The sequence below is a fragment of the Triturus cristatus genome, chromosome 2_2 (assembly GCF_964204655.1).
Source record: "Triturus cristatus chromosome 2_2, aTriCri1.1, whole genome shotgun sequence".
NCBI lineage: Eukaryota > Metazoa > Chordata > Amphibia > Caudata > Salamandridae > Triturus > Triturus cristatus.
The window spans coordinates 632,893,181-632,910,970 of NC_140582.1; the positions used below are offsets into that span (position 1 = coordinate 632,893,181).

General features: G+C 41.5%; 1 protein-coding gene across 1 annotated transcript in view; it reads right to left on the minus strand.

Annotated features, from left to right (window-relative positions):
- Positions 1 to 446: 446 nt before the first annotated feature.
- The window catches only part of LOC146862604 (uncharacterized), a 145,278-nt gene continuing 127,934 nt past the window's right edge, over positions 447 to 17,790 (minus strand). The window contains exon 3 of the mRNA XM_085643097.1: positions 447 to 576. Within this exon, the coding sequence (XP_085499223.1) occupies positions 447 to 576 (130 nt within the window). The remainder of the gene's footprint in view (positions 577 to 17,790) is intronic.

The following is a 17,790-nucleotide window of genomic DNA, read 5'->3' on the forward strand; positions in this document are numbered from 1 at the left end:
CTGTCCACTAGACCTGATCACCTTATAAAAAAGTTACTGAAGTAAAGTTTTTTTAAATTAATTTCTATTTGTCGGTTTTAACAAAAAATAAATAAATAGGTATAGCCATGAATCAAGCAAATGCTGTGGGCACAGAAGATGTCTATTGCCAGGAGATTATAGTTGCTTTTTTTCCAGTATTATGCATAAAATTGCGAATTGAAGGTGTACGCTGTGCATCTTATGTATAACTGTCCAATCAACAGCATGAGGCACACCAAACTCTGCCTCTTTATAAAAAAAAGTGTCGACAGTCGAGGTATTCCATCTCAAACACATCCTGCCACATGTTTTATATTCACCCTTTTGCCCCCTACGCGCTGCCATCAGCATCAGCCCGACAAGTGAGATGCCGTCTGAGTGACCCCTGGATGCCCTTTGGCCACGCCTGCAGTCCTGCTTACATCTCAGCTGTTTTGCTGCTTTATGCGGCATCGTTTAGCCAGTCTTTCGCTCTTGAAGTGGGAACTTTCATCCATGTGCGCCCACTCTGCCTTCAGCAATGGTATCAACGCCGCCACTAGCTGCTGCACGGCTCTGGGAAAGAGTTTGACATATCTCGAGATTAATGTCAGAGGGCTGAATTCTAAATATGCTACCATTATCTTCCCTACGGTCTGAGACATTTCCTTCCCATCAGCCCTTACCGGTGGGCAGTCACGTGCTAAGTGGAAGGGTATGCGTATTTCACAGAGCGAAGGGCCCAGGAGGTCAACTCTAGGCAGAAACCTAGGACAGCGGTAGAGTCTGTCCAAGATTTTAAAGCGGAGCTATTTATGGCTATAATTTACAGATACAGATTGAATTGAGTAAGGCAGGGCTTCCAAATCCCGGCCTCTGTCATCTCTCCCAAGTCCATCTCCCCTTTCTTTAGAGCATTATGATCAACTAGAGTGGAGCAGTCGGTATACAAAACCTATAGTGAAGATATCCACCCGCTTAGCTCAGGGGCATTTCATATAAGTAAGCTGGAGGAACGCGTCAAGCTCATCCGGAAACAAGGGTCACTTCATCCATACTGCATGTCATACTATAAAGGATGCAAATTTGCCCGAAGAAGTTATATCTCTTTTTCTTGGATTTGTGTTAGCGACAAAAACGTGCACCCCGCAAACAGCTGGCCTACTTGTGTGAGACCCGCCATCTCCAGACTGTTTATTACCCCCTTATCTAACGTCAATGGCGGACCGGCTGGGGCAGCCAAACCGCAGTAATTGTTCTTAGCTCACCTGCATCAATCCGATCTCTTTTATTCGAGAGGTACGGCCCTAGCTCTGCCGATCAAGCCAATATACTGCTTAGTGAGACTGTGCTGACCGAAGTAGTAAGGTTAGACATTCCATTTTCTCATAGGGGTTGTGACCAGAATGATATCTTTTCTAACTAAGGAACAAAGACAGGCAGGCGGCAAAATGATAAAAAGCCAAGTATACTTGCCTCATTTTCTAATCAGAGAACAGAAAAAGTATTTTATGTCCTGTTGAAAAATGCTCAAGACTCTACAGCTTCTGTGGTGTCTAGATCAGTTAAGACTCTTGTTTTCTGTGCTAGGGATAAGGAGAGGAAGGTGTGTTCTCGAGGGTGGGCCCCAAACAGATTAATACATGAACATGCTGCAGAGTGGAGTTGCTTGGCTGATACCCTTTCAAGTTATTTGTCAAGGGTGAGACAAAGGGGGATATTATCTACAATGAAGTGGCAGAGCGTGTGGTTGGCCTCCTGGGCTTAACAACACGTTCCGGCACTTCGGAAACGCAAGACTGCACCATATTTACAAGAATGTGGTGCAGCCTTGCATTTCCCCCTGCGATGGCACTTAGCGCCAACGCAGGCACCCTTGCACCAGAGTGCAAGGGTGTCTGCGTGCAGGGGAGGATTGGTTATGTGTAGGAAGGTGTCCCTTCCTGCACATACACAATCCTAAAATGCCATTTTGTAATTTCATGTGTGCTGCTTCATGCAGCACACATGAAAGTTACAAAATGGCATTTAGAAAAAAAGGCTTGTTTATGTACAGGAAGGCACGCCTTCCTGTACATAAAGAAACAATGCTATTTTGCTTTTTCCATGTGTGCTTCACAAGGCAGCACACATGGAAAAAGCAAAAACGACAAAAACGAGGAGAAATAATGTATTTCTCCTCGTTTCACCAACTTGAGGCCAGGATTTTCCTGGTCTTAATTTTGGTGCTGCCTCCTATGTATATAGGGGTAGCGTCAAATACAATGGGTGTTGCGGTGAAACGCCCACCGCAACACCCACTTCAGACCCCTTTCCCGCTAAACATAGCGTGAAAGGGTGCCTTATGTACAAGGTAGCGTTAAGCCACGTTAAGTGGCTTAACGCTGCCTTGTACATAAGGCAAGGCCCCTAATGCCACATGAACGTCATAAAAAGTGACGTTCCCGTGGCGATAGAGGCTTGTACATATGCCCCAAAGTTCCTTAGGACTAGATTGAAATAACAGATGGGTGGTGGTAGAGCAAATCTAAGAGTCTTAGGCGGGGATTCTAGGACACAGAGCGACATCTAAAAGATCCATATATAACAGTCTCTGCACACAACTATGAAATAGTATGTCTACAAGAAACATGGTCAAATACGAGTGTCCCACATATGAATTATCAATAATTGTCTGATGATTCCAGGTTCTCATTTGGTAAAAGACGGCCCGCAGGAGGGTTGAAAAGATTGATGCACCACTGGATTGCCAAATATTGGATTTAGGTCATGGAATTTATGACATTCAGTTGGTGGGATAACTCACACCTGCTAATCAGGTACTATCATCTCATTTGGTATTTTGAATAGTTACGTCCAACAAACTCTGAATGCCAAAAACCTGTTTTGCAAGAAAATTAAGAAACTTCTTTCTCACATATATCAACATGCTCACAATACATATTTCGTTGTGAACCAGGATTTTAACCTGAATCTGGTTTGCGATCTTTCAGAAGATGAATGCAGGGACACTGTGGATAGTTACTGAAATAGCATAGATTCCCACCAGGTATCTTTAAGCTTCAAACCCAAATATCACATAAACTAAGGGAAGTATTCTGCAATTAACCCATGGCGCACAGTTAAGTTAATAAAAAAGAAAAGGAGACAGTAAGAAAACAAGCATGCTTATCAAAACCCTACTATATAAAGACACAAAATGGGCAACTATTTCATTAAAAAGAACATGCATAAAAAATAACTTAGGAGCAGGAATATATCTGTGTAGAGTAAAAGTGGATAAATACAGATGAGTGCTGTCGATTTGGTAAAGTAATGCAATGTTGACCACATACAAATTTGCTGCGAGGGGAGAGATGAGCAGTAATCCCACTTCCCAGTAAGGATGGGTACAATATAAAAATCATTAATATTAGGGTCAGTTTCCTATTTAATACACTTATTTAAATCAAGTCATGAGATGTGTAATAGTCAAGATTCATGGCAAGGATCCATTTTACATCGACAGTCTATAATAGGGGATCAATCGTTGTTACCTTCCTATCATCGAATCACTCTTTTAGATGGTGTACCCAACGTGTATACATAATTGCTATTCATAGACATGGAGGAATTGGCTAGCTCTGTCGCTGTTGATGCTGATCCATAGTGTGCTGTATGTTCCTAAATCTAATTTGTATGTATGTTTGAAGATCATAGGTCAACATTTGAAGAATGATAAGAGTTTACTTTGGAATGGTGCTGAGACAGAATATCGAGTTGGAAATGTCGACACACAAATATCGAGTTGGAAATGTGATTCAGAAATATCGACAGCAAGAATATCGTGGTCAAGAATATCGAATTTAGTTTAAGAATATTGTTTACAAAAATATAGATGTTTAAAATAGCGATTTTTTATTAGTTTGATGTATTTTAGTATATATTTTAAATGTATGTGATGTATGTTTTTTTGTATACATATTGTTTATGTTTTCTAATATAGGGGTTACATTTTTAGTAGTTATGAATTTTATTTTAATTAAATTTTGCATTTTATAGTCCCGTAGTGTGTTGTGGGTTAAAAGTGGAATAGGGTGGGAAGTAATTTAATTGAAATAAATTAATGATTATTTCTTGTTTAGTTAATTTAAATTTTATAGTGTTAACTGTGGGAAGTAATTTATTTGTAATTAATTATTAATTGGTTGTTAAATATTATTAATTAATTGATCACTAATTATGGTAATTATGTAATTTTTTTAAGGCATGGGTTGTAGGGTTTATAGGGTTAAAGGGTGGGAAGTAATTTATTTTTGATTAATTAATAATTATTTGTTAATTTATATTAATTAATTGATTGAAAATGTATTATGGAAATGGTGTTATTAATTATAGGTGCGGGTTGTGGGGTTGATAGGGGTAACGGGTGGAAATTAATTTATGTTTAATTAATTAATAATTAGTTCATTTATATTAACTAATATATTGATAATTAATTATGGTAATTATGAGATTTTTCATAGATGTGGGTTGGGGGGCTTATGGAGTAAAGGGTGGAAAGCAATTTACTTTTAGTTAATTATTAATTAGTTCTTGATTCATGTTAATTAATTGAAGGAAAATTAATTACGGAAATTGTGTAATTAATTTTAGATGTGGGTTGCGGGGTTTATAGAGGTAAAGGGTGGGAAGTAATTATTGTTTCATTAATTTAAAATTAGTTGATCATTAATGTGAATTAATTAATGTATATTTCAGTAGGGTATTTGTTAATATTTTTTGTGTGTGGGTTTTATTGTTATAGGGGTACAGTGTAGGGAGTACATTAATTTTCCTTCCTTTATAATTAGTTGTTAAAAACTGTTAGTTTTTTAATTGAAAATAAGTTTTAATAGTGTGATTAATATTTTTACAGTTTAATTTTAGTTGTGGGTTGTGGGGATGATAGGGGTAAAGTGTAGGAAGTTAAAACATTTTTATGAATTTTGATTTGTTTTTTAAGTAATAATATGTCTTTAATTGGTAATTAATTATGTTAGGTGAGGAATTACTTTTTTTTAAATTCAGATGTAGGTTGTGAATTGTGTGGTGTTATAGGGTCGGAAATAAAAAAAACTACATTTATGTAATAATTAATGTTTTTGTTTCTAAATAATTTTTAATGAAAAATATTTATTTGTTTGGATTTTTTTTTAAATTTAATATAATATCTGTAGGTATTTGTAATATGTATTTAACATTATAATATGTTTTTTAATGTTGTTTAATATTAAATATTTTTGTATTAGAATTTTTAACATATTTATATATTTTTTAATTATTTTCCATTTTTTAAATATTTGTGTTGCTAAAATTTTGTTTGTTTTTAATTTTGAAGCGACTGGAGTGAGAATATTAATTGTTACTCCTCTGCAATCCAACACTTTCCCTACTATTGCACTCACGGGAGTGGGAATATTTATTATTATCTCTCCTCTATCGAACACTTTCTTTACTGTTGCACTCACTGAAGTGGGAATAGTAATTTTTACCCCTCCGCTATCAAACACTTTCCCTACTGTTGCACTCACTGGAGTGGGAATAGTAATTTTTACCCCTCCGCTATTGAAATCTTTCCCTACTGTTGCACTCACTGGAGTGGGAATAGTAATTTCAACCCCTCCATTATCCAACACTTCCCCTACTGCTGCACTCACTGAAGTGGGAATAGTAATTTTTATACCTCCCTCTATCCAGCACTTTCCCTAATGTTGCACTCACTGGAGTCGGAATAGTAATTTGTAGCCCTCCGCTATCCAACACTTTCCATACTCTTGCACTCACTGGAAACGGAATAGTAATTTTCCCCCTTCCACTGTCCAACACTTTCCTTACTGTTGCACTCACAGGAGTGGAAATAGTAATTTTGATCCCTCCGCTGTCCAACACCTTCTCTACTGTTGCACTGACTGGAGTCGGAATAGTAATTTTTACCCCTCCGCTGTCCAACACTTTCCCTACTATTACACTCACTGCAGTGGGAAGAGTAATTTTTACTCCTCCCCTATCCAACATTTTCCCTACTGTTGCACTCACTGGAGTGGGAATAGTAATTTTTACCCGTCCGCAATCTAACACTTTCCCTACCGGTGTACTGACTGGAGTGAGAATAGTAATTTTTACCACTTTGCTATCCATAACCTTCCGTACGGATGCACTCACTGGAATTGGAATAGTAATTGTTACCCTTCAGCTATCCAACACTTTCCCATCTGTTGCACTCACTGGAGTCGGAATAGTAATTATTACACCTGTGCTGTCCAACACTTTCCCTACTGTTGCACTCACTGAAGTGGCAATAGTAATTTCTACCCTTCCACTGTCCAACACTTTCCCTACTATTGCACTCACTGGAGTGAGAATAGTAATTTCTACCCTTCTGCATTCCAACACTTTCCCCACTGTTGCACTCACTGAAGTGGGAATAGTAATGTTTACCCCTCCACTGTCCAACTCTTTTCCTACTGTTAGAATTACTGGAATGGGAATAGTAATTTTAATAGTAATTTCTACCCTTCCGCTTTCCAACACTTTCCCTACTGTTACACTCAATGGAGTGGGAATAGTAATTTGTACCCCTCGACTATCTGCACTTTCCCTACTTTTGCACTCACTAGAGTGGGAATTGTAATTTTTACCCGTCTGCAATCTAACACTTTCCCTACCGGTGCACTGATTGGAGTGAGAATAGTAATTTTTACCCCTCTGCTATACATAACCTTCCCTACTAATGCACTCACTGGAATTAGAATAGTAATTGTTACCCTTCAGCTATCCAACACTTTCCCTACTGTTGCACTCACTGGAGTGGGAATAATAATATTTCTTCCTCCGCTATCCAACACTTTCCCCACTTTTGCTCTCACTGGAGAGGGTATTCTAATTTTTTCCCCTCCGCTAATCATAACCTTCCCTACTGATGCACTCACTGGAATTGGAATAGTAATTGTTACCCTTCAGCTATCCCACACTTTCCCTACTGTTGCACTCACTGGAGTCGGAATAGTAATTTCTACCCCTCTGCTGTCCAACACTTTCTCTACTGTTACAATCACTGGAGTCAGAATAGTAATTTTTATAGTGATTTCTACCCTTCCACTTTTCAACACTTTCCATACTGTTGCACTCACTGGAGTGGGAATAGTAATTTTTACACATCCGCTGTCCAACACTTTTCCTACTGTTAAACTCACTGGAGTGGGAATAGTAATTTTTACCCCTCCACTGTCCAACACTTTCCCTACTATTACACTCACTGGAGTGGGAATAGTAATTTTTACCCTTCCGCTTTTCAGCACTTTCCCTACTGTTGCACTCAATGATGTGGGAATAGTAATTTTGACCCCTCTGCTGTCCAACACTTTCCCTACTGTTACACTTCCTGGAGTGGGAGTAGTAATTTGTACCCCTCCACTATCCAACAAATTCCCTACTCTAACTGGAGTAGGAATAGTAATTTTTACCCCTCCACTATCCAAAACCTTTTCTATTGTTGCACTCACTGGAATGGAAATAGTAATTGTTACCCTTCACCTATCTAACACTTTCCCTACTGTTGCACTCACTGGAGTGGGAATAGTAATTTTTACCCCTCCACTGTCCAACACTTTCCCTACTATTGCACTCACTGGAGTGGGAATAGTAATTTCTACCCTTCCGCTTTACAACACTTTCCCTACTGTTGCACTCATTGAAGTGGGAATAGTCATTTTTACCCCTCCACTGTCCAACACTTTCCCTACTGTTACAATCACTGGAGTGGCAATATTATTTGTAATGGTAATTTCTACCCTTCCGCTTTCCAACACTTTCCCTTCTGTTACACTCAATGGAGTGGGAATTCTAATGTGTACCCCTCGGCTATCCAACACTTTCCCTACTGTTGCTCTCACTGGAGTGGGAATAGTCATTTTTACCCGTCCGCCATCCAACACTTTCCCTACAGGTGCACTCACTGGAGTAAGAATAGTAATATTTCCCCTTTGCTATCCAAAACCTTCCCTACTGTTGCACTCACTGGAGTGGGAGTAATAATATTTACCGCTCCGCTATCCAACACTTTACCTAGTGTTGCACCCACTGGAGTGGGAATAGTAATTTTTTGCCCTCCGCTATCCAAAGCTGCCCCTAATGTTGCACTCACTGGAGTGGGAATAGTAATTGTTATCCTTCAGCTATCCAACACTTTCCCTACTGTAGCACTCAATGCAGTTGGAATAGTAATTTTTACCCCTCTGCTGTCCAACACTTTGCCTACTGTTACACTCACTGGAGTGAGAATCGTAATTTGTACCACTCTGCTATCCAACAAGTTCCCTACTGTTAAACTCACTGGAGTTGGAATAGTAATTTTTACCCCTCCACTATCCAACACTTTCCCTACTTGTTCTCTCACTGGAGTGGGAATAATAATTTTTACCCCTCGCTGTCCAACACTTTTCCCTAATATTGCACTCACTGGAGTGGGAATATTAAATTTTACGCTTCCGCTGTCCAACACTTTCTCTACTGTTGCACTCACTGGAGTGGGAATAGTAACTTTTACCCTCCGCTGTCCAACACTTACCCAACTGTTGCACTCACTGGAGTGGGAATTGTAATTTTTACGCTTCCGCTGTCCAACACTTTCCCTACTGTTTCACTCAATGGAGTGGGAATAGTAATGTGTGCCCCTCGGCGATCCAACACTTATCCTACTGTTGCACTCACTGGAGTGGGAATAGTCATTTTTACCCGTCCGCTATCCAACACTTTCCCTACTGGTGCACTCACTGGAGTGAGAATAGTCATTTTTTCCCCTCTGCTATCAAACACTTTCCCTTCTGTTGCACTCACTGGCGTGGGAATAATAATATTTACCCCTCCACTATCCAACACTTTCCCTACTGTTGAACTCACTGGAGTGGGAATAGTAATTTTTAACCCTCCACTATCCAAAACTTTCCTTACTGTTGCACTCCCTGTAGTGGGAATAGTAATTGTTACCCTTCAGCTACCCATCACTTTCCCTACTGTTGCACTCACTGGAGTGGGAATAGTAATTTTTACCCCTCCGCTGCCCAACACTTTCCCTACTGTTGCACTCACTGGAGTGGGAATAGTAATTTCTACCCTTCCACTGTCCAACATTTTTCCTACTGTTACAATCACTGGAGTGGACATAGTAATTTTGATAATAGTGTCTACCCTTCTGCTTTCCAACACTTTCCCTACTGTTTCACTCACTGGAGTTGGAATTGTAATTTTTACCCCTCCGCTGTCCAACACTTTCCCTACTATTACCCTCACTGGAGTGGGAATAGTAATTTTTACTATTCTGCTATCCAACAAGTTTCCTACTGTTACAATCACTGGAGATGTAATAGTAATTTTTACCCCTCTGCTATCCAACACTTTCCCTGCTGGTTTTATCACTGGAGTGGGACTAATAGTTTTTCTCCTCGCTGTCCATCACTTTCCCTACTGTTGCACTCACTGGAGTGGGAATAGTAATTGTTACGCTTCCGCTGTCCAATACTTTCCCTACTGTTACACTCACTGGAGTGTGAATAGTAATTTTAACCCTTCCGCTGTCCAACACTTTCTCTACTGTTGCACTCACTGGAGTGGGAATAGTATTTTTTACCCCTCCCCTATCCAACATCTTCCCTACTGTTACACTCAATGGAGTGGGAATAGTAATTTTTACCCCTCGGCTATCCAACACTTTCCCTACTGGTGCACTAATTGGAGTCGGAATAGCAATTTTTACACGTCCGCTATCCAAAACTTTCTCTACAGGTGCACTCACTGGAGTGAGAATAGCAATTTTTACCCCTCGGTTATCCAACACTTTCCCTACTGTTGCTCTCACTGGAGTGGGAATTGTCATTTTTACCCGTCCGCCATCCAACACTTTCCCTACAGGTGCACTCACTGGTGTAAGAATAGTAATATTTCCCCTTTGCTATCCAAAACCTTCCCTACTGTTGCACTCACTGGAGTGGGAGTAATAATATTTACCCCTCCGCAATCCAACATTTTCCCTACTGCTGCACCCACTGGAGTGGGAATAGTAATTTGTTGCCCTCCGCTATCCAAAACTGCCCCTAATGTTGCACTCACTGGAGTGGGAATAGTAATTTTTCCCCCTCTGCTGTCCAACACTTTGCCTACTGTTACACTCACTGGAGTGAGAATCGTAATTTGTACCACTCTGCTATCCAACAAGTTCACTAATGTTACACTCACTGGAGTTGGAATAGTAAGTTTTACCCCTCCGCTATCCAACACTTTCCCTACTTGTTCTCTCACTGGAGTGGGAATAATAATTGTTACCCCTCGCTGTCCAACTCTTTCCCTAATATTGCACTCACTGGAGTGGGAATCGTAAATTTTACGCTTCCGCTGTCCAACACTTTCTCTACTGTTGCACTCACTGGAGTGGGAATAGGAACTTTTACCCTCCGCTGTCCAACACTTACTCTACTGTTGCACTCACTGGAGTGTGAATAGTAATTTTTACCCTTCCACTGTCCAACACTTCCCCTACTGTTGCATTCACTGGAGTGGGAATTGTAATTTTTACGCTTCCGCTGTCCAACACTTTCTCTACTGTTGCACTCACTGAAGTGGGAACAGTCTTTTTTACCCCTCCCCTATCCAACACTTTCCCTACTGATGCACTTACTGGAGTGAGAAGAGTAATTCTCACCCCTCCATTATTCAACACTTTACCTACTGTTGCACTCACTGGAGTTGAAATAGTAATTTTTACCCCTCCGCTATCCAACACTTTCCCTACTGTTACACTCACCGGAGTGGGAATAGTAATTTTTCCCCCTCTGCTATCCACAACTTTCCCTACTGTTGCACAAACTGTAGTGGGAATATTAATTTTAAATAGTAATTTCTACCCTTCCGCTTTCCAACACTTTCCCTGCTGTTACAATCAATGGAGTGGGAATAGTAATGTGTGCCCCTCAGCGATCCAACACTTACCGTACTGTTGCACTCACTGGAGTGGGAATAGTCATTTTTACCCGTCCGCTATCCAACACTTTCCATACTGGTGCACTCACTGGAGCGAGAATAGTAATTTTCCCCCCCTCTGCTATCAAACACTTTCCCTTCTGTTGCACTCACTGGCGTGGGAATAATAATATTTACCCCTCCACTATCCAACACTTTCCCTACTGTTGTACTCACTGAAGTGGGAATAGTATTTTTTACCCCTCCGCTATCCAAAACATTCCATACTGTTGCACTCCCTTTTAGTGGGAATAGTATTTGTTACCCTTCAGCTACCCATCACTTTCCCTACTTTTGCACTCACTGGAGTGGGAATAGTAGTTTTTACCCCTCCGCTGCCCAACACTTTCCCTACTGTTGCACTCACTGGAGTGGGAATAGTAATTTCTACCCTTCCACTGTCCAACACTTTCCCTACTGTTACAATCACTGCAGTGGAAATAGTAATTTTAATAATAGTGTCTACCCCTCTGCTTTCCAACCCTTTCCCTACTGTTTCACTCACTGGAGTGGGAATAGTAATTTTTACCCCTCTGCTGTCCAACACTTTCCCTACTATTACACTCAGTGGAGTGGGAATAGTAATTTGTACTACTCTGCCAACACGTTTCCTACTGTTACACTCACTGGAGTTGGAATAGTAATTTTTACCCCTCTGCTATCCAACACTTTCCCTGCTGGTTTTCTCACTGGAGTGGGAATAATAGTTTTTCCCCTCGCTGTCCATCACTTTCCCTACTGTTGCACTCACTGGAGTGGGAATAGTAATTGTTACGCTTCCGCTGTCCAACACTTTCCATACTGTTACACTCACTGGAGTGTGAATAGTAATTTTTACCCTTCCGTTGTCCAACACTTTCTCTACTGTTGCACTCACTGGAGTGGGAATAGTATTTTTTACCCCTCCCCTATCCAACGCCTTCCCTACTGTTACACTCAATGGAGTGGGAATAGCAATTTTTACACGTCCGCTATCCAACACTTTCCCTACAGGTGCACTCACTGGAGTGAGAATAGCAATTTTTACCCATCTGCTACCCAACACTTTCCCTACTGTTGCACTCACTGGAGTGGGAATAGTAATTTCTAACCTTCCGCTTTCCAACACTTTCCCTACTGTTACACTCAATGGAGTGGGAATAGTAATTTGTACCCCTCGACTATCCGCACTTTCCCTACTGTTGCACTCACTAGAGTGGGAATAGTAGTTTTTACCCGTCCGCAATCTAACACTTTCCCTACCAGTGCACTGACTGGAGTGAGAATAGTAATTTTTACCCCTCTGCTATCCATACCCTTCCCTACTGATGCACTCACTGGAATTGGAATAGTAATTGTTACCCTTCAGCTATCCAACACTTTCCCTACTGTTGCACTCACTGGAGTCGGAATAGTAATTTTTACCCCTCTGCTGTCTAACACTTAGCCTACTGTTGCACTCACTGAAGTGAGAATAGTAATTTCTACCCTTCCGCTTTCCAACACTTTCCCTACTGTTGCACTCACTGGAATTGGAATAGTAATTGTTACTCTTCAGCTATCCAACACTTTCCCTACTGTTGCAGTCACTGGAGTCGGAATAGTAATTTTGACCCCTCTGCTGTCCAACACTTTCCCTACTGTTGCACTCACTGAAGTGGGAATAGTAATTTCTACCCTTCCACTTTCCAACACTTTCCCTACTGTTGCACTCACTGGAGTGGGAATAATAATGTTTACCCCTCCACTGTCCAAAACTTTCCCTACTATTGCACTCATTGGAGTGGAAATGGTAATTTCTACCCTTCCGCTTTCCAACACTTTCCCCACTGTTGCACTCACTGAAGTGGGAATAGTAATTTCTACCCTTCCGCTTTCCAACACTTTCCCTACTGTTACACTCAATGGAGTGGGAATAGTAATTTGAATCCCTCGACTATCCACACTTTCCCTACTGTTGCACTCATTCGAGTGCGAATAGTAACTTTTACCCGTCCGCAAACTAACACTTTCCCTACCGGTGCACTGACTGTAGTGAGAATAGTAATTTTTACCCCTCTGCTATCCATAACTTTCCCTACTGATGCACTCACTGGAATAGTAATTGTTACTCTTCAGCTATCCAACACTTTCCCTACTGTTGCACTCACTGGAGTGGGAATAATAATATTTATTCCTCCGCTATCCAACACTTTCCCCACCGTTGCACTCACTGGAATTGGAATAGTAATTGTTACCCTTCAGCTATCCAACACTTTCCCTACTGTTGCACTCACGGGAGTCGGAATAGTAATTTGTACCCCTCTGCTGTCCAACACTTTCCCTACTGTGACAATCACTGGAGTCAGAATAGTAATTTGAATAGTAATTTCTACCCTTCCGATGTTCAACACTTTCCATACTGTTGCACTCACTGGAGTGGGAATAGTAAATTTTTCACATCCGCTGTCCAACACTTTCCCTACTGTTAAACTCACTGGAGTGGGAATAGTAATTCTTACCCCTCCACTGTCCAACACTTTCCCTACTGTTGCACTCACTGGAGTGGGAATAGTAATTTTGACCCCTCTGCTATCCAACATTTTCCCTACTGTTACACTCCCTGGAGTGGGAGTAGTAATTTGTACCCCTCCACTATCCAACGAGTTCCGTACTCTAACTGGAGTAGGAATAGTAATTTGTACCCCTCCACTATCCAAAACTTTTTCTATTGTTGCACTCACTGGAATGGGAATAGTAATTATTACCCTTCACCTATCCAACACTTTCCCTACTGTTACACTCACTGGAGTGGGAATAGTAATTTTTACCCCTCCACTGTCCAACACTTTCACTACTATTGCACTCACTGGAGTGGGAATAGTAATTTCTACCCTTCCGGTTTCCAACACTTTCCCTCTTGTTGCACTCACTGAAGTGGGAATAGTAATTTTTACCCCTTCACGGTCCAACACTTTCCCTACTGTTACAATCACTGGAGTGGGATTATTATTTGTAATGGTAATTTCTACCCTTCTGCTTTCCAACACTTTCCCTACTGTTACACTCAATGGAGTGGGAATAGTAATGTGTACCCCTCGGCTATCCTACACTTTCCCTACTGTTGCTCTCACTGGAGTGGGAGTAATAATATTTCCCCCTCCGCTATTCAACACTTTCCCTACTGTTGCACCCACTGGAGTGGGAATAGTCATTTTTACCCCTCCGCTATCCAAAACTGTCCCTACTGTTGCACTCACTGGCGTGGGAATAGTAATTGTTACCCTTCAGCTATCCAACACTTTCCCTACTGTTGCACTCACTGGAGTTGGAATAGTAATTTTTACCCCTCCGCTGTCCAACACTTTCCCTACTGTTGCACTAACTGGAGTGGGAATAGTAATTTTTACCCCTCGCTGTCCAACACTTTCCCTACTGTTACACTCACTGGAGTGAGAATAGTAATTTGTACCACTCTGCTATCCAACAAGTTCCCTACTGTTACACTCACTGGAGTTGGAATAGTACTTTTTACCCCTCTGCTATCCAACACTTTCCCTACTTGTTCTCTCACTGGAGTGGGAATAATAATTTTTACCCCTCGCTGTCCAACATTTTCCCTAATATTGCACTCACTGGAGTTGGAATAGTAAATTTTACGCTTCCGCTGTCCAACACTTTCTCTACTGTTGCACTCACTGGAGTGGGAACAGTAACTTTTACCGTCCGCTGTCCAACACTTACCCTACTGTTGCACTTACTGGAGTGAGAAGAGTAATTCTCACCCCTCCATTATTCAACACTTTACCTACTGTTGCACTCACTGGAGTTGAAATAGTAATTTTTACCCCTCCGCTATCCAACACTTTCCCTACTGTTACACTCACCGGAGTGGGAATAGTAATTTTTCCCCCTCTGCTATCCACAACTTTCCCTACTGTTGCACAAACTGTAGTGGGAATATTAATTTTAAATAGTAATTTCTACCCTTCCGCTTTCCAACACTTTCCCTGCTGTTACAATCAATGGAGTGGGAATAGTAATGTGTGCCCCTCAGCGATCCAACACTTACCGTACTGTTGCACTCACTGGAGTGGGAATAGTCATTTTTACCCGTCCGCTATCCAACACTTTCCATACTGGTGCACTCACTGGAGCGAGAATAGTAATTTTTCCCCCCTCTGCTATCAAACACTTTCCCTTCTGTTGCACTCACTGGCGTGGGAATAATAATATTTACCCCTCCACTATCCAACACTTTCCCTACTGTTGTACTCACTGAAGTGGGAATAGTATTTTTTACCCCTCCGCTATCCAAAACATTCCATACTGTTGCACTCCCTTTTAGTGGGAATAGTATTTGTTACCCTTCAGCTACCCATCACTTTCCCTACTTTTGCACTCACTGGAGTGGGAATAGTAGTTTTTACCCCTCCGCTGCCCAACACTTTCCCTACTGTTGCACTCACTGGAGTGGGAATAGTAATTTCTACCCTTCCACTGTCCAACACTTTCCCTACTGTTACAATCACTGCAGTGGAAATAGTAATTTTAATAATAGTGTCTACCCCTCTGCTTTCCAACCCTTTCCCTACTGTTTCACTCACTGGAGTGGGAATAGTAATTTTTACCCCTCTGCTGTCCAACACTTTCCCTACTATTACACTCAGTGGAGTGGGAATAGTAATTTGTACTACTCTGCCAACACGTTTCCTACTGTTACACTCACTGGAGTTGGAATAGTAATTTTTACCCCTCTGCTATCCAACACTTTCCCTGCTGGTTTTCTCACTGGATTGGGAATAATAGTTTTTCCCCTCGCTGTCCATCACTTTCCCTACTGTTGCACTCACTGGAGTGGGAATAGTAATTGTTACGCTTCCGCTGTCCAACACTTTCCATACTGTTACACTCACTGGAGTGTGAATAGTAATTTTTACCCTTCCGTTGTCCAACACTTTCTCTACTGTTGCACTCACTGGAGTGGGAATAGTATTTTTTACCCCTCCCCTATCCAACGCCTTCCCTACTGTTACACTCAATGGAGTGGGAATAGCAATTTTTACACGTCCGCTATCCAACACTTTCCCTACAGGTGCACTCACTGGAGTGAGAATAGCAATTTTTACCCATCTGCTACCCAACACTTTCCCTACTGTTGCACTCACTGGAGTGGGAATAGTAATTTCTAACCTTCCGCTTTCCAACACTTTCCCTACTGTTACACTCAATGGAGTGGGAATAGTAATTTGTACCCCTCGACTATCCGCACTTTCCCTACTGTTGCACTCACTAGAGTGGGAATAGTAGTTTTTACCCGTCCGCAATCTAACACTTTCCCTACCAGTGCACTGACTGGAGTGAGAATAGTAATTTTTACCCCTCTGCTATCCATACCCTTCCCTACTGATGCACTCACTGGAATTGGAATAGTAATTGTTACCCTTCAGCTATCCAACACTTTCCCTACTGTTGCACTCACTGGAGTCGGAATAGTAATTTTTACCCCTCTGCTGTCTAACACTTAGCCTACTGTTGCACTCACTGAAGTGAGAAGAGTAATTTCTACCCTTCCGCTTTCCAACACTTTCCCTACTGTTGCACTCACTGGAATTGGAATAGTAATTGTTACTCTTCAGCTATCCAACACTTTCCCTACTGTTGCAGTCACTGGAGTCGGAATAGTAATTTTGACCCCTCTGCTGTCCAACACTTTCCCTACTGTTGCACTCACTGAAGTGGGAATAGTAATTTCTACCCTTCCACTTTCCAACACTTTCCCTACTGTTGCACTCACTGGAGTGGGAATAATAATGTTTACCCCTCCACTGTCCAAAACTTTCCCTACTATTGCACTCATTGGAGTGGAAATGGTAATTTCTACCCTTCCGCTTTCCAACACTTTCCCCACTGTTGCACTCACTGAAGTGGGAATAGTAATTTCTACCCTTCCGCTTTCCAACACTTTCCCTACTGTTACACTCAATGGAGTGGGAATAGTAATTTGAATCCCTCGACTATCCACACTTTCCCTACTGTTGCACTCATTCGAGTGCGAATAGTAACTTTTACCCGTCCGCAAACTAACACTTTCCCTACCGGTGCACTGACTGTAGTGAGAATAGTAATTTTTACCCCTCTGCTATCCATAACCTTCCCTACTGATGCACTCACTGGAATAGTAATTGTTACTCTTCAGCTATCCAACACTTTCCCTACTGTTGCACTCACTGGAGTGGGAATAATAATATTTATTCCTCCGCTATCCAACACTTTCCCCACCGTTGCACTCACTGGAATTGGAATAGTAATTGTTACCCTTCAGCTATCCAACACTTTCCCTACTGTTGCACTCACGGGAGTCGGAATAGTAATTTGTACCCCTCTGCTGTCCAACACTTTCCCTACTGTGACAATCACTGGAGTCAGAATAGTAATTTGAATAGTAATTTCTACCCTTCCGATGTTCAACACTTTCCATACTGTTGCACTCACTGGAGTGGGAATAGTAAATTTTTCACATCCGCTGTCCAACACTTTCCCTACTGTTAAACTCACTGGAGTGGGAATAGTAATTCTTACCCCTCCACTGTCCAACACTTTCCCTACTGTTGCACTCACTGGAGTGGGAATAGTAATTTTGACCCCTCTGCTATCCAACATTTTCCCTACTGTTACACTCCCTGGAGTGGGAGTAGTAATTTGTACCCCTCCACTATCCAACGAGTTCCGTACTCTAACTGGAGTAGGAATAGTAATTTGTACCCCTCCACTATCCAAACCTTTTTCTATTGTTGCACT